The sequence below is a fragment of the Dermacentor variabilis genome, chromosome 6 (genome assembly GCF_050947875.1).
Source record: "Dermacentor variabilis isolate Ectoservices chromosome 6, ASM5094787v1, whole genome shotgun sequence".
Classification (NCBI taxonomy): domain Eukaryota; kingdom Metazoa; phylum Arthropoda; class Arachnida; order Ixodida; family Ixodidae; genus Dermacentor; species Dermacentor variabilis.
This window is the reverse complement of record NC_134573.1, coordinates 4,463,971-4,488,145: the sequence shown is the minus strand read 5'-3', so window position 1 is coordinate 4,488,145 and position 24,175 is coordinate 4,463,971. Positions and strand designations below refer to the sequence as shown.

The window sequence follows — 24,175 nt, the reverse complement described above, 5'->3', positions numbered from 1 at the left end:
GGTCACAATTGCAGACAAGAAGTTCTTGCCCTCATTGTGATACCAGATCAGATGAGTCAAGGCAGTGCCGAACCCCTCGATCTTCTGGCGGTGGTTCAAAATCTTGGGCAACCATTGCGCACACAAGTGTCGATAACTCATATGTTTATTAATTATGGTGTGAACCGAACCGTGACTGATGTTCACATGCTCTGCCAATTCATCTATGTTTATCCTTTGTTCTTGCCTTATCCGCTCATCAACCTTTGCAATCGTGTTGGGGTTGATTGCATGATGCCTTTGGCTCAGTCTTGGATCGTCCGTGCAACTTTCATGTCCTTCTTTGAACCGTTTGCTCCAACACTCCACAGTGGTCAATGAAATGCTATGTTCAACGTAAAAAGCAGCCAGAGGGCTCCTGATTTCTTTTTGGGAAACACCTTCAGCTGTCAAAAACCTCATGACACCACGCTGTTCAACTTTTGGAGCTTCCATTATGTCACGCAGCCATGTTAAACCCAGTGCATAAGAACATAAAGAACATTTATCCTCACACCTGCGCGTCACTTTTTTAAATGAGAGATGCCTGCGTGCTATGCGCATGCCTCGCAGATAATTAACCGAACTATTATTGCACGGGGTGGTTTGGCTCACTTTCATTTAACTCACCCTCGTACATTGGAAATGCGAAGATACAGCTTGATAAAGGGCAAAAGAGTGTCACTGGAAACAAAGTTCTCTGCACGTATACACAAAACCTCGCAACAAGAAAATTGAATATACGTAGAAGTCTCCAGTAAATCTAGGTACCTAAGAAAAGGTCACTGTATATAACGCTTCAAACAAGGTGAATAAACATGTTGCGAAATCATAGATTCACAGGTCACAGAATCTTAAGCCCCCCCTCCCTCCCTCCACTCCCCCTGATAATCGCACGTGACAGAGGGCGGCGTGCTTCGTCCCTGCTTTTGTCTCGCGCACACAAGACTGAGCCACCATCGTCGGCTCACCCATGCCACCAACCCCTCCTTACGCTTTCACTCGGACATGCAGCATGCGGCGCGTGGTCACAATGTTATCGCCCTTAGACTTTATACGGAACATGAGGGCGATAGCAGGAATGCGCCTGGAGTGTTCACATAATTGCTATCACTATAATGTGATAAGAGTAACCGGCATCTGAATCGTTCCATGGCCCATTACTTTCCGCAAAAGAAGTAACAAAATCAAACTTTCACGATGCGACAATTTGCTGCGCCACAACAATGTCTTTTTGCTTTTGTGGGCCAATGGCACTGAAATGAAAAGACGAGAAGAAAAGCATGTTGGCCACGATGGAATTCCTACTTTGGGCACCTACCGAAGGAATATCGAAGAAAACGTAAGACGCTTGGTGTACAGAGAACCATACCCATACTGCTATATATCCTAGAACGGCGAGACAGGACTTTCCGGAGAAGTTGTCTTTTTCTCATCTGCTAGCCAGATAGCGTCCAAAACTCTGCCAGGTGAAAATCCTAGGTATCACCTAGGTATCATACCTGGGTATCGCCTTGACTAATGATCTAACCTGGAATGCGCATGTTACTAATGTTATTTCATCGGCTAACAAAAAATTGGGTTTCTAAGACGTCACCTTCGCCTCGCTTCATTGCATGTAAAACTATTAGCCTATAGATCATTGGCAAGAACGAAACTCGAATACGCATCTGCCATATGGGATCCGCATCAAGCATATCTTGCCAATGCCCTCGAGGCAGTTCAAAATCATGCCACCAGGTATATTCATTCCACATACTCTTACGTCAGCATGTCAGCTATAAAAAAAAAGACTTCCTTATCACTTCTATCCCTTCGTCGCCGCATTGCCACCCTGTCCCTCTTCCACAGGTTCTACTATTCGACACCCAATTGACCACCATACATTGCTCCCCCAACGCGCCGGTCGCGGCGCATTGGCCATCCCCAGCAGGTAGTGCAACCATATTCACGCACAAATACATTTTCAGCCTCATTTTTCTACCGATCATCTAAAGGCTGGAATGGCCTTCCTCATCAAATCGCTGCCATTACCTGCTCTTCACAATTTGTTCAAGATGTAACAACTTTTTATTTACAGAATTGAATGCATTATAACACTTGTTTGTATATGTTGTATTTACACCCCTTATGTAATACCCCTACTACGGGGTCTTTAAGGAAATAAATTGAAATGAAATGAAATTGAATGAAATCCTCTCGGCCAGAGAAAAATGAACGCGCACCGAGTGCGCCGCGGTATTGTCTGGGCAGCACGAGAAAAACACATGCCCTCTGGCTGGCTCGGGCAGTCCACAGGTAGTGAGAACAAGAACATTGAAGAAGCTCAATGTGGGGGTCCTTGCGAATAAAAGTCGAAGTAGAAAAATAAATAAGAACGTTGTTACCTTTGCTGGCTTTAGTGTCTTCACATGGATGCTTTGGTGCAGGTGAAAAAAATTTTATTCTTTTCTGTGACACGACAGCACAAATGAACCACCACAATGCTTCATCTCATCAGACCTCGCTGCGTGCTTTGTCAAATTTAGAGTAGTATACTCTAATCAACTTGTCTGATAGTATGTTGATTTGGCTTTTCTCGTTATATGGTCCGATGTACGACTTTAGAAAAGTCAGGACACATTTGGCGTCAAATGTTTATAACAACATTAAACAGATTAAGTTTCGGTATTGAAATCCATGCGCTCCGCAGATTCCGCGGCCTCCGCCAGATGCTGTCATGGTGTTCCATCATCGCCATTCCGTCTTATTATCCAATTTTCATCACTATGTCTTCATCACACCATCATTTCTACATGATCCTCGTCATGTAACCGTCTTGCAATCATTATCAATATCTGAGGTTTTTTAGCGCACGAAAAGGGACGAAAGACTGGCAAAACGCGGACACAGCGCTATGCCCGCGTCTTGCCACTGTCTTTTGTCCCTTTTCGTGCGCTAAAAAACCTCAGTTATGGAATACCAACACCCCCTAACCTACGCTCTTTCATCATCAATATTTGGAGTTGGAGTTTATTTCACCACAGTGATTCAATGTTTAGATATTCATACATGAGGCAAAGATACAATGTGTGGTGTGGAATGCGGGAAAAAAGCTGCGACATAAACGCAGCTTGTTTGGCCCCACATCCCAGCCATACAAGGCAGAAAAGTGACAGCTTTCGTAGTCATGGAAACAAGTAAATAGGCACATAAATACATAGTGAAATTGGTACAATAAGGAAGTATAGTTATACAAAAACGAAAAACGCATAAAAATTTGTACTCCTCGAGAAGACAAAAAAAAAAAAAATCGTAAAAATGCAGCATCTCATGCCGCATTTTTTGCACCAAGAAAACACATCAAGAAGTACATCATGTCAGTAAAAAAGATTGGACATATCCCGTCGCGAAAGAAGGCGTAATCGCTCTAATGAAAAATTGAACTTGTTTAGTATGTGGGGGAGTGAATATTTCAGCATTTGGAGACCATAGTTTGTTCGGCATCGAGGAACCTTCCAATAATCGCTCTGTCTAGTAGGTCGAGACGAGGTGCTGCGCTCTAAGCATGCTATGGAGGTAAGATTATTATTTTCATAGTTAAATTCAGTTTTCAAGGACACTAATAAACAATATTCGTACATGTTATCAAATCTTAATACTTTGAATTTGTTGAATAAAGACGAGGTATGTGCATTATATTCGGCATTTGCTATACAACGTAATGCATTTTTTTGAAGCGCAAGTAATTTTTGCTTAGATTGCAGGGTGCCAGTGCCCCACACCAAAAGACCATAGCGTAGCTGGGAACAAAAAAGCGTGTTATAGATAGTTAACATCTGAGTAGTCGGCAGAAATGATTGACATCTCCTAAGCATGCCTAGTGGCTTACTTAGCTTTTTTCTTACAATTTCACTATGGGAATCCCATAACATATGTTCGTGAAAAATTATTCCCAAGGCCTTAGCTGTCGAAGAAAAATCAATCGCGGAACTGTTCAGGTATAGCTTTGAATAGCTGTGTACGTTGTTCCCTTCGATTGAAACAGAACAGCTTTGGTTTTTAAGCAGTTAATTTGTAGGGAGTTTACGGTCGATCATGCATACAAGTCACCTAGTGTCGCATTTGCTGCTTAAATAATGTCATTTACGTCTACACCTGTGAAAAACAAGGAAGTGTCATCCGCATATATGACATATTGGATTGTCTGGTTTATGTTTGTAATGTCGTTGATATAAGTAATGAAAAGTAGTGGCCCCAATATACTACCTTAAGCAACTTTTTGCAAGGACGATTGTTCTGTGTTTATACTTACACACTGTAGCCTATTGCTCAACTAACTGGCAATTAAATTCAGTGCAGTGCCTCGGATGCCGTAATAGAGTAATTTTTGTAAAAGTGTATTGTGATTGATCCGGTCAAAGGCTTTAGAGAAGTCAACAAATACACCTAGTGTAAGTTTCCTGTCCTCTATAGTGCCTAATATAATTTCCTTTTGTCGTAACAATGCTACCTCTGTCGACAGCCCTGACCTAAAACCGTACTGAGCCGGCGTAATTACCGAGTGTTTTGTAAAGAAATTCGATAATCTCAAGAATATTAGTTTTTCTATGGGCTTTGAAAACAATGGTAGAACGGATATGGGCCTATAGTTTTTTAAATCATTCTTGTCTCTCCCCTTAAACAGTACTGTAACTTTTGCATGCTTCATACGTTGTGGGAAAATACCTGTGCCTAAAATGAGGTTATAAATGTATGTTAAAGGGATGACTAATATATCTATAACAAAACAGATTGGAGCTTTCTTCAAACTGTCAATATCTTCCGATTTACTTTTCCTGAGTTTTTTGAAAACGCACATAACCTCGTACTCATCTGTTGGGGAAAGATAAACCGACGAAGCTACTTGTGGGGCAGACATGTAATGTAGTGCAGTGGTGCCACTGACGCTGTCTACCGATGAAGTAAGGTGATTATTAAATTTCTCAGCCAATGCTTTGCCCCTGTATGTTCAATCCCCTTCATTATCTCTTCTACAGTAAAATTTGCTTTATGTAATGTGGTAATTGAATTTAATTTGCTCCACATCTCCTTAACCCCTGCAACACACTCGAACATGCAAGAATAATAATTGCGCTTCGCTATTTTCATAAGTTTAGTTAAATTATTTCTATACTTCCTAAACGAATCCAATGTGTCTGGATCGCGATTTTTCAATAATAGTTGATACATGCCATTTTTCTTATTTATCATTTTTAACAGCTTCTTTGTGACCCATAGATTCCGTGAACGTTTCGACTTCTTTATTTCTTTATAGAAAAAATATCGCTTGTAGATATGGGAAATTATCTCCATAAAATTGTCATATGCGGCGTTTGCTGATGAGCACGAGAGCACTGTTTCCCTACTAGTTCTGGAGATTTCGTCTCGAAACTGCGAAAGAGAGTTTTCAGTTATGTTCTGGCACAGAAATTTATAGGTTGGCTTTGATTCAATGTGGCACTTATCAATAACAAGATATATCGGCAAATGATCACTAAGTGTAATGTTAATTCTCCCAGAAAAGAGGCTTTCACGTGGTAAATTTGTAATAAAAAGGTCCAATAACGTGGCGCTGGTTGCTGAAATGTGAGTTGGTTCCAGTACCGCATTTGACAACAAATACGAATTAAAAAGTATGGAAAATTCCGCTTGTTTTGATGTGTTAGAAAGCATGTCAATGTTTAGATCCCCACTTAGAACTAAATTGTACTGATGTATATTAACATATCGCGTCTATCAGACGCGTAATATCGCGTCTAGGTGCTGAAAAAACCCATCTAAATTGCCATCGGGTGGACGGTACACCACAGCGAAAAGAAACTTTCTCCATTTCAAACATATTACCTCAATATCCGATGTACATGAAGATAGGTCATCAAGCAGTTCCTAATTTATGCCTTGTTTAATAAGCATACATATGCCTCCACCTCTTCTAAGCGATCTGTTCAGGAAAACTCCGTTATAACCTTCTAGATGCATGTCATCATTTGCCGAAAACCACGTTTCTGTCAACATAATTACAGAAAAAAGAAAAACCGAAATCACTAAGAAACATACAAAATTCAGCCTGTTTGCCACGCACTGACTGCATATTAAGATAAATAAAAGTTAGTGGTGAGTCGCATTTCTCGACCTTTTCATACCGTAACACTGACGGACTAATGCTGCAAGTGCTCATTTTAGTTTCTGAGAGGTCAACAGGAAATCGCGCATTGTAAAATCCGAGTTTATTGCGAAAGCAATTTTGCGTTCGAACAACAGTGCAACGACAAAAGCGATGACAGCTACCCTTGTAGAACCAATTCCACAAGCCCGAACAAGACAGGCTGCATAAATGAAAAATTGTAACAAAAACAAGGTACAACACCACGAGCCTTGGTACATCCTAAGAAAATAGAAATAAGTAAAGTAAGTAAAATAAATTTTCCCAAACAATGTATACGCGAAAATGCTGTTTTTACATGGTAAAGCAAAGATTCCATGAACCAACAGAGATGCAATGTCATGACCATGCGCGGTACTTGACCTACTTGGCAACAGAAAATAAGCATGAAATAAGTGACCAATGTTTTCTTTTGCAGCAGCGCCGTAATATTTGTGCCCGTAACACAAACCGCATCTTTCGCTGCACCGATTTCAGGAAGAACTGGTCACTTTGTTTACAGCATCACTGTTTTCAATTTTGATCTTTGGTGCGTTATCAGTCTGCCACGCAAAGATTTTTCCATCGCGCACCCAGACATACTTCCAACCGGTCTCGCGCTTGCGCGCCGTAGCTTGACCAAGAAGTCGTTTCAATTCTGGGCACAGATGTTCATTTACGAACACCGCTGACGGAGAGTCAATGTCGAGATCAGAGCACTTCAGGCCTACTGCGCGCGCACTCCTCAGAAAGGCATCCCGCCTTTGTCTCTGCTCGAACTGCACAACTACATTTTTTTTGCTTGGGTTGTGTGCCGTTGGAATTCTGTGTGCTCGTGCGATATCAGTCGCAGCAAGTGGAACGCCCACCTCCTTTCCAATTTTTATGACCATTTCAACTAGGTCTTCGGAGGACTTGTACGGAATACTTTTGATTTCGACATTTGCCCTCCGGGAATACTGCTCAGCCCGAAGTATTCTGTTCTCATGGTCATTTACCTGCCGTGCGAGATCAGAGCACTGTGCCTTTAATGCATCATTTGAAGCTCTCAGGGCTTGGTTTTCATTCCTAATTTCTTCATACTCCTTGTTTGCTGTAGCCGAAAAAGTTTTAATATCCCTTAGTTCCTTGCAAGAGTCTCGCTCGATTGTGTCTTTGAAATCCTTGAACTCCGCCCTAAGTTCACGCTTCAGCTCATCAAACAGTAATCAGATCTCCTTCGACATCCTTAAAACAAATAGCTATGCCAAAAACACAAGTTGATACAAATGGCAGCAATGACAGCAGCGGCAAGAGCAGTGAAAATAAAGAAGTGAACCGATTCCCAACCTGCGTAAAAAATGCGCAGAGTCCGTGAGCACACGTGAAGCCTGCTGCCGCCCTTGCTGCCAAGTGAAAGAGCAGGCGGTGCGCTCGGTGCTTTTGTAGGGTCCGTACAGATGAGCCAGCGGGGCAGAAGAGGCAGTGCCGCAGTCGGACTTCCGTAACTTGAAAGGTGATGCTAGCGTAGGAAATGCACCTTTTCCATCCACGGCGATGAAGTCCGAAACGATAGCGAAGCCACCAGAGCCGCATTACAGGATAAGGTATCAGCAAAATGCCTGCGTAAAAGATGCGCAGAGTCCGTGAGCACACGTGAAGCCTGCTGCCGCCCTTGCTGCCAAGTGAAAGAGCAGGCGGTGCGCTCGGTGCTTTTGTAGGGTCCGTACAGATGAGCCAGCGGGGCAGAAGGGGCAGTGCCGCAGTCGGACTTCCGTAACTTGAAAGGTGATGCTAGCGTAGGAAATGCACCTTTTCCATCCACGGCGATGAAGTCCGAAACGATATCGAAGCCACCAGAGCCGCATTACAGGATAAGGTATCAGCAAAATGCCTGCGTAAAAGATGCGCAGAGTCCGTGAGCACACGTGAAGCCTGCTGCCGCCCTTGCTGCCAAGTGAAAGAGCAGGCGGTGCGCTCGGTGCTTTTGTAGGGTCCGTACAGATGAGCCAGCGGGGCAGAAGGGGCAGTGCCGCAGTCGGACTTCCGTAACTTGAAAGGTGATTCTAGCGTTAGAAATGCACCTTTCCCATCCACGGCGATGAAGTCCGAAACGATAGCGAAGCCACCAGAGCCGCATTACAGGATAAGGTATCAGCAAAATGCCTGCGTAAAAGATGCGCAGAGTCCGTGAGCACACGTGAAGCCTGCTGCCACCCTTGCTGCCAAGTGAAAGAGCAGGCGGTGCGCTCGGTGCTTTTGTAGGGTCCGTACAGATGAGCCAGCGGGGCAGAAGGGGCAGTGCCGCAGTCGGACTTCCGTAACTTGATAGGTGATTCTAGCGTTAGAAATGCACCTTTCCCATCCACGGCGATGAAGTCCGAAACGATAGCGAAGCCACCAGAGCCGCATTACAGGATAAGGTATCAGCAAAATGCCTGCGTAAAAGATGCGCAGAGTCCGTGAGCACACGTGAAGCCTGCTGCCGCCCTTGCTGCCAAGTGAAAGAGCAGGCGGTGCGCTCGGTGCTTTTGTAGGGTCCGTACAGATGAGCCAGCGGGGCAGAAGGGGCAGTGCCGCAGTCGGACTTCCGTAACTTGAAAGGTGATTCTAGCGTTAGAAATGCACCTTTCCCATCCACGGCGATGAAGTCCGAAACGATAGCGAAGCCACCAGAGCCGCATTACAGGATAAGGTATCAGCAAAATGCCTTCGTAAAAGATGCGCAGAGTCCGTGAGCACACGTGAAGTCTGCTGCCACCCTTGCTGCCAAGTCATAGTCAAAATATGATCATCATAGTCGTCACATCAACTTCATGCACTCATCTCGTGCCCATATGCCATTATGTTGTTGTCATTATTTCAAAATGGTCATTGCGCCGTCGTCATACAGTTGTCACACATACATTGTCATACCATCATCATCATTCCTTCTTTGTCATCCAATTCTCGTCATACTGTGATCGTTTCACCATCATCATTCCGCTGTTGTTACACAGTCAGCATTTCAGAATCGTGACGCCATTGTCGTCATACCTTCGTCACTCCATCAACATTGTTCCTTCATCATTCCTTCATTGTCATGCCGTCATGGTTGACCCTGGCAAGTGAGTGTCGTGACAAATTGGTTTATGTTGCACATAGCCGAAGCAATGGAAATCTAATAATGACCACTACCGATTCTAAGTAATGGTGTAATTAGCAATACGATCTGGTGCTACTTTTATTTATTTTATTTATTTATTTATATAGTACAGAAGTACGCTAAAGCTAGATAATAAAGATATATTTATTTATTTATTTATTTCATAATACCCCTAGAGGCCCCCGAAGGGCTATTACATAAGGGGAACCGATACATGAAAAAATGTGAGCTTTGTGCGTTACAGAAAAAACAACTGAAGTACACAAAAGTTATACAAAATTTTTACAAAAGTAAACACAAAAGTTATACAAAAGTACGATATCTAGCAAAATACACAAGTAAAACAATATACGAAATACATTAGTCAAGTGAAACTCAGATAGAAAATACAAAACTGTCTGAGAAAATAAATTAAGGGAATTAAATAGACACAATGTAAAAGAAGTAAAACGAGGTGTTGCTCGAAACTGCGTCAGTTGTCACCTTTACAAGTTAATGAGACATGAATACACTTGTATAATGTGCACGCAGAACGGTAAGACAAATGATCAAAACAATATATACACTGAACAACGTATGAAGAAACAGTACATGATGGATATTTACACGTAACTATTGCGTAATAGTTCCTGAAAGGTTGCGAAATCGGTTTGAGTAGCAATGTGTGATGGTAGGTTATTCCATGCAACAATTGTTCAGGGAACGAAGGAGTTAGCATAGTTAGCTTAGTGACAACTGATGCGTTTTATCTTGAAGATATGGTCTGTGCGTGGAAAGAAGGCTGGTTCGAAGATACGGTGAAGGGGCGGATGATGATAAAGTTTGTGCAGCAGCGAGAGGCAGGCAATTCTGCGGCGATGAGATAAGTCGTCAAGCTGAGCGCGAGCTTTTAGTGCTGAAATGCTAGTATAGGGTGAATAATTAGAAAAAAAATGAAACGGGGCGCGCGGTTTTGCAGTGATTCAATTTCTTGGGTGATATATGTTTGAAAACTCATACTCGATTTTGGGGCGTATTAATGTGATGTGTGCTAGTCTGCGTAGTTTAGCTGGAGCATGCTTAAGGTTGCGTTTGAGGAGGCGTAAAGAGCGGTTAGCTGATGCCAACGTCAGGCGGATGTGATGATGCCACGTTAGATCAGACTGTAAGTGAACACCAAGGTACTTAAATGAAGTTGTAAGTTCAATTATGCTGTTAGATATTACGTACGATGTTGGAATATGGTGGTTGCACTTAGTAAATGATAATAACTTCGTTTTAGCTGTATTAAGAGTCATCAACCATGTTGAACGCCATGTGTTAATAGCGTTAAGATCGGTTTGAAGAATATCTTTGTCATTGTCGAATGAAATTAATCGATATCTAAAGAAGAGCTAGCGCATGCCTTTAACAACTTTTTTTACAACCCTAGCTCATAGCAACCCACCACGTGATTCTAATAAAACATTAATTCTTGCAATAATGAAACTATATTTCTGAACCTGGTTACAACAGAAGAAATTATATCAGTAATATAAAACCTTAATAACAGCCGTAGCTATGACATTGACGGAATTCAAGTAAGGCCTGTGGAGCATGTTGTAGGAGTCGTTGCGCCTGTTATTGCAGATATATTTAACTTGTGCTTAGCTACCAGCACATTTCCTAATAAAATGCAAATAGCCAAAGTAACGGTTCTGTATAAGAAAGGAGACCGCAATGATTTAGGAAATTATAGACCAGTATCCATACTCCCAATCTTCTCAAAAGCTTTTGAGAAAGTTCTATATACTAGGTTGTCTAATTTTATTAATAAGCATGATCTTCTGTCACCGAATCAATTTGGGTTTTGTAAAAATAAATCTGCCCAATTAGCGCTACTCGAACAAAAGGAATACATACTCAGAGTTTCAAAAGAAAGCCTTCATTATTGGTGTCTTCGTGGACTTCTCGAAGGCATTTGACTTAGTGAACCGTACTATACTCCTAAATAACTTAGAGTTATGGTTTTCGGGGACAGGCTCAATCGCTTCTTAAATCATATTTATCACACAGAAAACAGGCTGTCTGCATAGACAATATGAAATCTGAACTAAAATCTGTTACTTCTGGCATTCCACAGGGCAGTATATTGGGACCATAACTATTTAATATGTACCTTAATGATATCTCCAACATTAACTCCACTGCTAAATTTGTTATCTACGCTGATGACACTAGCATCTTTTTTTTTTTCTGGAAATGATTTAGATCATCTTGTTCGAGAATACAATGATACTATGAACGAATGACAAAAATGGTCCGAATCCAAGTGCATGTGTATAAATCAAAAGAAGACACAAGCTGTCATATTCCGCCCTAAAAATAAACCAGTTCCCTCCTCCCTAGAGTATAAGCTGAATTCACGACGTATAGATGTGGTTGAACAATTTAAATGTCTCGGAGTAGTTTTTTCCTCCTGTATGTCTTGGGAAAATCAATATCACAACGAAACTGTCTCAAAGAACTGGGGTCGTAGGCCGGCTCAGATACGTTCTTCCAAGGCCAGTAAAATTACTCCTCTACAATTCCCTTTCTTACTCCTATTTAAACTATTGCCATTTAGTATGGGGCACAGCCACAATTAGCTGTCTTCAGCGCATCTACATTTTGCAGAAGTTCCTTCGTCATGTTCACAATGCCCCCTGGGGCTCACCGAGCGTGGATCTTTTTCTGCAAAGTAGTGTGCTGAAGATCCACAACTTGTACAAATACCGCTTAAGTGTTCGGTTTAAACTGGAAACATGGAGAAACGTAAACCACATAGGTTACCTTGCTGATTTGCGTACCCTAGAAGCAACCTACAAGACAAGGCATGAGGAGAATTGGGTAGTGCCGACCCCTCGAGTGAATTATGGTAGAGAACGCCTAGAGTTCACTCTTCCTTCCCTCTTAAATGCTTATGAATATAATAATTTTGATTTTTTCAGTGCATCAAACAGTGCTTTGCGTGTATGTATGTTACCATGTAGGTTCTGTTTTTCTTTGTTTAATATTGTTTAAATATTGTATAATTTTGTTATGTTTGCTTTTTTACTTGTTCATTATTTTATAAGTGTTATTAGACTGCAATTACCTTTGTTTTAAAAACCTTGCTGTGAAGCCACTGCCAAGCGAAAGGGGCTGCGGCTTTGTCGAGCTGTTTCTGACAGCATTTTCTGCGCCTCTGCTGTCTGTATTTGCACAAGGCAGAAATAAAGAATTTGAATGAACAGAATACTGTCAATCCCCCGTGGGGATTATTACAGGGGTGAGCAACATGTCGCAACTCATCAACGAACGGTACTAAAACATTCTATAGAAAAAGAGCACGTAATGATTGGAGACTATACAAGAATAGCAGTAGTACGTTCATACATAATATTACACACAACGAAGCCAGTGTACATCAACCAGCAGGGAAACTAGAGATAAAAAAAATGCAAATTAGAAAGCATCATTCAGATACAAAATGCACAGAACAAAAAGTGTAGGCAAGTGCTTTCCTTTCACAAACCTAAGCGGGATGGATTGCATGGCGAAAGCAATTTAATTACTTATATTGATAACTCATTTTAGGCTAATACAGCATGCTCAATTAATTCCATAAATTTTTCTAGAGTTGGCTGCTGTATTGCAACTGCATCCAGTGTATTCAATTCACGAATTGAGCGTGGGAAGAAAGAATAGTGAAAAGTATTATTAATAATTGGATATTCTACTAGTTCCCATGCATGCGTTCTTCTAGTTGGTCTAGTATCAGGAAATTGCAAGCAAGAGTCAGGGTTTATGCGGAAGGATCTATGCAATAGTTGGTATATAAATTTGAGCCGGAAAAGCTTTGTGCGACTTTCAAGAGTAGCTACACCAGCACACTGTAACAGAGCAGTAGGCGAGTCAAGGCGTCCGTATCTATCAAAGATAAAACGCACCGCTTTCCGCTACACCCTTTCCAAAATTGCAATATCGTTCGCAGTGTGAGGGAACCACACAGTATTGGCGTATTCTAAGACTGCGCGGACAAAAGTGACGTATGCAAGAAGCTTTGTTTCATGTGTAGAATATTACTAGGCCCGCACATGCTCTGTCCATCTGAGGTCAGACGATATTATGAGACCAAGGTATTTATACTGGTTTACACTTCGAAGTGGCACATCATTAAAATGGTATGCAAAATCAAGCTGAGACGCTTTATTTGTAATGGGCATGAATACGGTTTTGTCAATGTTTATTGTCATTTGCCAATCTGCACACCACTGAGCTATTTTATTTAAGGCATTATTCAATTTCACCTGGTCATCCCAGTGTTGTACTTCATTATAGAGCATGCAGTCATCAGGAAAGCATCCAAGTTTAATGTCAGCATAGTTAGTTATGTCATTTATAAAGATTAGGAACAAAACTGGAGCTAATACGGATTCCTGGGAAACACCTGATAACACTGGAGCAAGGTTCAAAGAGTGAGAGCTGTACTGTACAAATTGGTAGCGGTCAGTTAAGTAATTATTAATCCATTGGTAAATTGGGCCATCACCTAATGTGTGATTAAGTTTAAGGAGTAGTTTTGTGTGCGAGACGTGGTCAAAAGCCTTAGAGAAATCGAGAAAGATGACGTCAGTTTGAATGCGCTCATTTATGCCAAGGACCAGGTCATGCAGTGTTTCGACAAGCTATGTAACAGTGGATAATCCTGATCTAAAGCCATGCCGATTAATGTGGAGGACATTGTTTGACTCAACAAAGCTTAGCAAAACTTTTAATGCAATATGTTCCAGAATTTTGCTGCAAGTGCAAGTGATAGAAATAGGCCAGTAATTAGAAGGAGACGCTCCATTACTTGATTTGAGTACGGGAGTAATTTTAGCAATTTTTCATTCAGCAGGAAGGCAACCGTCCTTCGAAGATTTTGAATATATGAAATAAAGATATTTGCTGACTGGCTCCGCGTACCATTTCAAAAAGCTGTTGGGAATTGCGTCTGGACCACTACTTTTCTTTTCATTGATGCCTAATTGAAGTGAAAGGATAACAGCCTTTGATAGAGTAGGCGTGCCTAGCAATCGATTATCCTGATTGTAAACGGAAGGATTTAGTTTCGCAGTACCATTATCAGTTGTGAAAACCCAACGAAAATAGTCCTTAAAATCATGAGCTCTAGCCTGATCTAGCGCATCTGGTGAAGCTGGATTAGTCATCTTTGCATTCATATACTGCCAGAATTTGTGAGGCACGTTCTAATATAAACTCATGCAATGTAGAGCCACAGAAGTTCTGTTTAGCGTTACACACTTCTTCCTGAAGTAATCTAGTAAGGGTGTTTGCTTGCGAACTGTAGTCAGAAACATTGTTGCTTGCTGGTTTTTCGTAACCTCTTGATTTTACGTTTAGTATAAATCATTTCACTCGTGATCCTCAGATTGCGTTTGTGAGTTGATTTGTACACAGTTCGGACAAAATTACGCATACAATGCATGACATTGAACTTGAATTTTAACCAAACCGCATCGATACTTTAACAATCATCGGTACAAAAATCATGAAATTCAGGGTATTCGTGTGCATGTCATTATAGCATCATCATTGGCTTTGTTAAAGGCGGGTATTTGCTTTAATTGGCCACGTAATGTAGGTGGGCTAGTGAATGGCAATGAGCATAAGACCATTTTGTGGTCGGATAATCCATCAAGTACGTCTACTCGCGGCTCATTTATAGTGTAACTTAGCAGCGGCAGCTTAGCTGCCGTCATGTAAGAAGGGAGACGTTGACGACCCAGTGGTTAGCCGAGAACAACGCACAAGTGTTTAATGCACGTATATATAAAGTAAAAGGGGAAAGGGAAAAGGAGGAGTGAACATAGAAAAAGAACTTGGCGCCTGCGCATTGAAGCGCGCACATGACGCGGCGGTTTGATACCACATTTTACAACATTTCTTCCCTCTTAAAAACGTTGCACTGGCTTACGGAATCTTGTGGAGCGTCGAACAGGTTGCATGATTACTTGGTCTGCCCCGGATGCCACGAGTGTTGGAACAGGTACCAGGTGGTCCAGGTCTCGAAACGCTTCTTGGGGTGAAAATTCTCCCGCGTCGTCGGGGCTCGCGCATGGTTCTTGGCAGAGTGGTGGTGCGCTCTGGGTACTTTCTCTGCTAATCGAGGCTGGGTCTGTTCCTGGTGGTGCACCTGGAGAAGATTCAGTACGGGTGCGCACTTGGTCGATGCGACGCCGCACGATTGCTTGAGGAGTCTCCACTGTGACCATCCGTCCTCCCGATGTTGCTGTTACCCATCCTGGTAACCATTTACCATTTGACCTGTAGTTGCGGACATGTACACTACAGTCCGCTGGAGGCAACCACTCGTCATTTTCCTTTTTAGAATTACACACAGTCGCCGCAGGGAAGCAGGTGTCCAGGCGCGATCGTATCTAGTACCCCAGCAGCATTTCCGATGGCGACTTTCCGGTTTTCTGGGGAGTCCTTCTGTAATTAAGCAAAAAACGCATAAGGTTTTGCTCCAGCTTTCCGTGTCTCATCTTCTGGAGACCGTCCTTGATTGTCATTACTGTCCTCTCTGCCGTTCCGTTTGATTGCGGATGATAGGGGGCGGTTCTTAGGTGTGTAATGTTGTTCCTGTCAGCAAACGTTGCAAATTCCTGGCTGGTGAACTGTGTTCCATTGTCGGATACGAGGGTTCTTGGTACCCCGAAATGGCTAAATATATCCCGTAGGCAGTCAATGGTGGTTGCTGAAGTAGCCAGGTTCAGTGGCACTGCTTCTATCCACTTAGTGTGAGAATCTACTACCACGAGAACCATTTACCCTCTATTGGCCCTGCAAAGTCGACGTGAACCCGCGACCATCTCTCCTGCGTTTGAGGCTAATTTAACGGCGGGGCCGCTGGTGGCATAGGCAAATAGGCAATGCAATTCTCGCATTGCGCTGCCGTGAGCTCTACTTCGCGGTCTATTCCTGGCCACCAAAACAAGGACCACGCAACTGTTTTCATTGCCGAGGACCCCTGATGCGTTTCATGCAATAATTGTAGCAAGCGCTTACGTGCTGCGACAGGTATGACGACACGGTGTCCCCAATGGATGAGGTTGTGTGCCAGAGATAGCGCCAACTTGCGATCAGCAAAGGGGACCAAGGATGGGTCAAGTCGTTCTGCGCTTTTCGGCCACACGTGTAACACGTTTTGCTTTACGCGAGCTAAGGTTGAGTCATTGGCGGTCAGCTCCTTGAGCTCACATGTTGTGACTATCCTTTCATCCAGGCTTTTCAAACAAAATATGTACTCTTCAGGGTCAGGTTCCGTAACGAGATCGGAGCCCTGCAGCGGCAGTCTGCTCACTGCATCCGCATTCAGTAGCAGCCTTTCCGGAGCATATTCGAGCTTGTAACGGTAGCGTCTCTGGTAGAGGGCCCGGCGTTGGATGCGAGCTGCAGCCATGGCAGGCATCTGGCGGTCGGGCCTCAGCAGTCCTAGAAGTGGCTGGTGGTCGCTAACCAGGACGAACTCTCAACCTAAAAGATAATGCCGGAACTTAGTCACCCCAAAAACAAGTGCCAGTGCTTCACGTTCTAATTAAGAATAATTTCGTTCGCCTTTTGGCAGGGTTCTTGAACGGAACCCGACTGGTCTGTTGGTGCTTCCAATTGTGTGAAAAAGAACAGCGCCTATACCACGAGCGGATGCGTCACATTCCAACTTCAGTTGCCTCGATGGATCAAAATGCACAAGGACCTCGGCGTCCTTAAGATGATGCTTTGCCTTCTGAAATGCAGATTCCTGTGATAACTTCCACTGCCAGTGCGAGTTTTTTCCTAGCAACTGGTACAATGGGAACAATGTATCTGACATATTCGGCAAAAACTGAATAGAACGATATCATCCCAAGGAACGAACGCAGCTCACTTAGGTTTTCGGGACTAGGGGCATTCATGATAGCATCTACATTCTTCTCAGTTGGGTGAAGGCCGGTACGATCAATACGATGCCCAAGATAAGCGACAGATGGCTGGCTAAATTTACACTTATCGTATCTGAGCTTCACGCCGTGTTCTCTGAACCGTTCTAAAACAATGTGCAATCGAGCTCCGCACTCTTCAACCCTTTCCGCGACTAGAACGTCATCCTAGTAAGCCTGAACGCCAGGTAACCCAGACAGTATGGCATCATGTTTTCTTTGGAAAACTGCGCGAGCCGAGGAAATGCCGAACGGAAGCCTATTGTAACAAAACAGGCCTTTGTGAGTGTTAATAACGCAAAGCTTCCGAGAGTCCTCGTCCAAAAGCACCTGGTTATAAGCATCCCGCAAGTCGAGCGTACTGAACAACTGGCCTCCTCCTAATGACGCAAAGATATCCTGAATTACCGGAAGTGGGTACTGCTCCGTGGCGCAAGCAGGATTTAGAGTAGCTTTAAAATCACCGCAAATTCTGACCGAGCCATCTTTCTTCAGAACGAGTACAATGGGCATCGCCCAATTCGAATGCTTGACTGCCGATATTAGACCCAGCGACACTAAACGGTCAAGTTCTTGCGATACCTTGTCACGTAGAGTATATGGAATAGGTCTCACTTTACAGAATTTGGGAACAGCGTCGCCCTTCAGCAGGAGGCTGGCTGGTGGTCCCTTGATCAACCCCAAGGTTTCCGAGAAAACGTCCTGGTATGTTTATGTATGGTATGTGTGGTATGGTATGTGGAATGGCATGGATCCTGTGACAGTCCACTTGATTCGCCGTGGCCTCGCCTTCACCCGTCACTTGTAGTACCGGAACGCCCACTTGTTCCAGGAGCATTAGCAGGTCTCGGCCGCACAAGCTTGGTCCGGGGCAGTGTAGCACTTCAAGGGTACAGTTAACAGAAATAGTGTGGTATTTCACACAGTTGAAGCTTGTCCACCACCAGCAATCTTTCCATGTAGCAGGATAGCTTCACATGTGAAGGTGTCAAGCTTGGCCAACATTTGCGATGTTTATCAAAAAGCTGTCGCGATATTACGCACACCGGGGAATCGGTATCTACTCCCATGGATAAATCCATGCCTCCCCAACTAAACGTTCGTCTAATTGGTGGTTCAAGAGCATTCTTTTGTGCTGACGCCAACGTCCAGATTTACGCACTATCGCTGTTGTCCTCTTCTGAAACGGCGTCTTCCACCACCAAGGCTTTCGGGGGATGGACTCGCCGATTGCTGGGAACCTTGTTACCATTGCAGCTGCGACACATTTTTGCCAAGTGACCCCTCTGACCACAAGAGTAACACAGTGCTTTAGCCCATCGACATCTGTTGCTGTCGTGTCTAAAACTGCCACACCTTCCGCACTCCAGTCGCCATGCGCTTTCCGTGCTTGATCTCGATAGTAGCTTGCGATGTACTTCCACTTTAAGCACAGGCGGTATGTCTACGGACATTGTCCTGGCGTCTTTTTCGGCAGTTTCAGCTGCTATTGCTATCGACTGCGCTTCCTCCAGCGTTAATTCCTTCTTTGACAGAAGTTGCTTTTGCACAGCCCTTGAACGCACGCCACAGACAATTCTGTCTCGAAGTAGCCTGCTCAGCGAGCCACCAAAATTGCAATTGTCTGCTATGCGCTGAATTGCAACGAAAAAAATTATGAATGGATTCATTCTCATGCTTACAGCGGTTGAAAAATTGGAAACTTTCAGCGATTTCGTTGCGCTTTGGGTCATAGTGGTCATTTAACACCCTGACTACTTCGTTGTAGCTTAGGGCATTGGGCTTTGCAGGTGCTCTCCTCCCCATGAGGATTTGGACCGTCGACGTGCTAAGTGCAGCCACTAGAAGTGCCGTCTTCTTAGTAGAATCCGAAATGGCATTAGCTTCAAAATACGCTTCCACTTTGATGAGGTAAGGCTTCCACTTATCTGCGACGTCGTCGAAGTTTGGAAGTATGTAGGAGGCCATCGTGGTCAGCGGTATGGCTGTCTCCGGGTGCTTAGCGTTGGGTTCTACCTTCACTGCGGAGGTGCCTTCCTGGCTCGTCGCCACTGTAACATAGCAGCGGCAGCGTAGCTGCCGTCGTTTAAGAACGGAGACGTTGACGACCCAGTGGTTAGCCGAGAACAACGCACAAGTGTTTAATGCACGTATATATAAAGTAAAAGGGAAAGGAAAAAGGAGCAGGGAACATAGAAAAAGAACTTGGTGCTTGCGCATTGACAGCGCACATAACGCGGCGGTTTGATACCACACTTTACAACATATAGGAAGACTGTTACTGACAAAGACAAGGTCTAAGATCGAGGATGACATTCCCTGTGCATGAGTTGGGGCGGAAACAAGCTGCTCGAGATTAAAGCCAAGCATAATTTTCAGTATGATACTTTGAGCTTTTGTTTCAGGGGCAAGGGAACACCACTAAATCTCAGGCAGGTTAAAATCACCAGCAAATACAATCGAGCCCCTGTGCACGTGTGATTGCATATATTCAAGTAAAGATTCAAGACACACACACTTTCAGCATTCGGCGGCCTGTAGAACACACCCACTTTAGCGATCGTATCTTGAAGATGCACGTTGCACCACAGAGCTTCAGTATCTTTTACGTTGGGCATAGAAAAGTGGATCCCTTCTTTAAAAAGAAACGCGACACCCCCACCACATGATTCCCTGTCTTTGTGCACTATCGCATATCCTGGGGGTACAACTTCCTTATCAGAAATACCGGAATGCAGCCACGTTTCTTATACTAGTGATATCAGGTGCATGTGCCAGGAGTATTGCTTCTAGCTGATCTACTTTATTAACGAGACTGCGAGCATTTATGTTGATTATTGTTGCTGACTTCGGCTTCACGTGATATGTTGTTTGCTTGGTACATCTTTTCTCATTGCCGTTTGCTTGACGTTTTTTGTTACTGCTATCATTTTATTGCTGCTTTAGTCCCAAGAAAAGAGCCTTCCCTCTACTTTAACCTTATCATACACAAGGCGTACTTTTTCTTGTCAATCAAGATTTTCCTTCGTGAGAGCCCACAGCTTCCTTCTAATTTCTCGGATAGGCTGGGAAAAATCTTCCCCAATGGAAATTGTGGAGCCTTTCAATTTTGAGCAGTTTTTCATAATGTTCGTTTTGTCTTGGTAGGGAAGAAGTTTGGGCGTGTTGGTGGGATACATTCAGACTAGGATACATAGCGCAAAAATTTTGACACAGGGACAAGCAGAACACAGGACAAGCGCTAACTTTCAACAATTGATTTATTGCAGCTGGTGGGTACATATATACTCACTGGGACGCCACTGCAATAGAACACACTGAAGGGAAGGAGGAAAAAGACAGTCATGTGACCATTATGCCCAAAAATTCAAGCTCTTTCCTTGATAAAAATATAGACGGCGCGCTAACGCACTCGTCACCTGCTCTGGCTATCTCGGCTGCTTCCACAATTTCCCTCGTAATCTTATTCCTGTGACGATAGACAACAACAGTTTGTTTTAATAGCGGGAAGCATGGTGCCTTCGCGTCACATTTTCTACAATGGGCAGCCAGATGCCCATCTATTGCGATGCTCTCCACTTTGTTACTATGCTCCGCCAGACGCACGTTTAAACATCTGCCCGTCAGGCCCCCGTAGTACTTCCCACACGAGAGTGGGATCTTATACACAACATTGCGAGTGCATGTAACAAAAGGATCTTTGTGCGCGGTAGCGCAACTAGGCTTTCGTTTCCTCATGGGACAGTTCATCACACTCAATCTCAAGAGTTTGTTAGGTGCTGTTAGGTGCTGTTAGGTGCTGTTGGGCAACGTTCTGGTGTAAACGTTGTGTTTACAGCACCTAACAAACTCTTGAGATTGAGTGTGATGAGCTGTCCCATGAGGAAACGAAAGCCTAGTTGCGCTACCGCGCACAAAGTTCCTTTTGTTACATGCACTCGCAATGTTGTGTATAAGATCCCACTCTCGTGTGGGAAGTACTACGTGGGCCTGACGGGCAGATGTTTAAACGTGCGTCTGGCGGAGCATAGTAACAAAGTGGAGAGCATCGCAATAGATGGGCATCTGGCTGCCCATTGTAGAAAATGTGACGCGAAGGCACCATGCTTCCCGCTATTAAAACAAACTGTTGTTGTCTATCGCCACAAGAATAAGATTACGAGGGAAATTGTGGAAGCAGCCGAGATAGCCAGAGCAGGTGACGAGTGCGTTAGCGCGCCGTCAATATTTTTATCAAGGAAAGAGCTTGAATTTTTGGGCATAATGGTCACATGACTGTCTTTTTCCTCCTTCCCTTCAGTGTGTTCTATTGCAGTGGCGTCCCAGTGAGTATATATGTACCCACCAGCTGCAATAAATCAATTGTTGAAAGTTAGCGCTCGTCCTGTGTTCTGCTTGTCCCTGTGTCAAAATTTTTGCGCTATGTATCCTAGTCTGATTGTCTTGGTAGTTGACTAGCTTCATTATGATAGGCCTAGATTTTTGCTCATTGCCCTGCTTTGGCTTACCAAGACGTTCAACTCCCGATATCGTTACGGCAACTACATCCTTGAAAATATCCTTAACTGCAGTTGTTTCAAGTACTTCAGTCGACTCGTTTTCTTGTTTCTTGACACCATACGCTATCAGATTGAAACAGCGGCTTCTATTTTCGTGGTTATCTAGTTCAGCTACTCTGTTGACACAGTCAGTCACTTTAGTCTCCAGGCTAGCAATTTTCTCTAGCTTTTTATCAATCGCATTGAGTTTTTCGTTTGTCTCTGCTCGACCATTTTTTATTTCACCCGCGATAACTTTCAGTTGAGCGGCCAGCTCTTCGAGTGTGGGTCCCGGGTAGGACTCGACATCACCACCCAGAAGCAGCAAGAAGCGCATAGAAGCACAGAAATTGCCCACCAAGTCGCATAGTGGCCGTGGGCACGGCAGCAAAATAAGGAATAAATCATTACTGCTGAAAATTTTCCAAAGCTTTTTCTTACCTGGATACAAAATAGGAGCAGATTGTTAGGCGGCATTCTGATGGTGCTGCCGTGCCCACTGCAGAGCGACGTGTTGCTGGCCAGCTTTATACCAGGCACAAGTGTTGACGCTGGTGGCGCAATGAGGACTTCCAGGGGGAGGGCTGAGGCGGTTCCAGTGCCGCCAGCGATGATTTCCAAGGCTGATAAGTTGATGGTCGATTCACGAGTTGGGCTGTCGATATCCAGAAGCCATATCTGCTGTGCATCTGTGGTCAATAGGGCTCCCGTTGGTGCCATTGGTTCAAGCAGCAGAATCGGGAGCGTCTGGATACAAAATAGGAGCGGATTGTTAGGCGGAATTCTGACGCTGCTGCCGCACCACTGCCGAGCGACCTGTTGCAGGCCAGCTTTATACCAGGCACAAGTGTTGACACTGGTGGCGTAGTGAGGACATCCGGGGGGAGGGCTGAGGCGGTTCCAGCGCCGCCAGCGATGATTTCCAAGGCCGATAAGCTGATGGTCGATTCACGAGTTGCGCTGTTGATATCCAGAAGCTATATCTGCTGCGCATCTGTGGTTGATAGGGCTCCCGTTGGTGCCATTGGTTCAAGCAGCAGAATCAGGAGCATCTAAATACAAAATAGGAGCAGAGGCGGCATTCTAGTGCTGCTGCTGTGCCCACACAGCTTGAATGCTGTTCGCAATAATGTCGACATCATTGCAAGATGGATTCTGCCAGAATTTTTTTTTAATGTGGCTGGTCTTATCTGCATTTCTTTTTCTTGAAATTTAGTTTTTTCTGGATTGCCCAATCTTTTTTAAAATGCAAGAAAATTTCATTGCTTTCCTAATGCATTTTTGTGAAGAAATATTTGAAAAGTGAATTTGCTAGATGACCTGTATTTGTAACCGTTAAGGAATTGAATAATTTTTTTGGCACACTTATTTTGCACACAACACTCTGAAACATAGTGATAGTGATTTATAGCAAACTGATGTGCTATAAAGTGTGGGTGTGTGATTGTGATAAAACACTGCCTCTTGTGCCCAGGAGGAAATGACCCAAGCCCTGGCCACCATGCGGGTTGACTATGACACGGTGCAGCTCAAGCAGCTGGCAGACACCAACAACCGGCTGCTCATTAAGCGGCGACAGCAACGCAACAACTGAGGCCTCTCTGACCATCTAGGCTGATGTGGAAGCATGCTCCATCTCACTGTTTCAAACTGTACACCCATCAGGGTACAAGCTTTCCATCTCACATGAAGTGAAATGTAACATAAGCACATAATGTGCGGTTTTATTCTGGATTTGTAGCAGATTTCTGATCATATGTTTGGTTACCAAAGTGTTTAGGGTTTAAATGATTATTGGTCTTAAATGACCAAAAAAAACTAAGTGCCTGGTTATTGTTGGGATGTTTTGTATTATATACAGATAAATTTCTTCTTTTCCCCAACCCAAAAGTTGTCCTTCATACAATATATTTCCACTAGCTTTCGGAGTACATGGGAATAGAAAAGGATGTCCATGTTGTAGTCAAACCTTATATTAACCAACTACTTTCATTTTCAGATCTTAGTTCCCATGAGTGGGCAAGACCGCAGTAGCACCTACAGGATGTTTAATCGCATCTTGTTTTTCATGCAGTTTCTTTGCTGTTCACCTGGAATCTTCAACGCTGGCTTTTCCTCGGTGGCAGCAAATGTAATGATTAGGGAGTTGGGGCGAGCCCTCAGGTGTGATGTGGTGGAGGTGCACAGAATGATTGGGGGGAAAAACTTCCCCCCTTTCGGCTGGGATGGCATTCACTACGCTACACCGGCGGGATGGCAGGTAGGAACGAGGGTGGGTCGTAGGGCTCAGGCTTTTTTGCAGGCACGCAGGGCGACCCTGCAAGCCAAAACGTAAAAGATGAAGGACAGGGGAGGGGGGGCAGGACAG

The 24,175-nt window shown here is 43.9% G+C and overlaps 1 protein-coding gene across 4 annotated transcripts in view; it reads left to right on the top strand.

The window, feature by feature from the left end:
* Positions 1-23,690, top strand: part of MAPk-Ak2 (MAP kinase-activated protein kinase 2) — a 397,658-nt gene extending 373,968 nt beyond the window's left edge. For 3 of the 4 annotated variants that reach the window (XM_075694691.1, XM_075694687.1, XM_075694690.1), the window contains one exon: positions 23,282-23,690. In XM_075694691.1, coding sequence (XP_075550806.1) covers positions 23,282-23,401 — 120 coding nt within the window. In that variant the 3' untranslated portion in view covers positions 23,402-23,690. Of the gene's footprint in view, positions 1-17,891; positions 17,975-23,281 lie in introns of all 4 variants that reach the window. The other variant, XM_075694688.1, reaches the window with a different exon arrangement.
* The last annotated feature ends 485 nt before the right edge of the window (positions 23,691-24,175 follow it).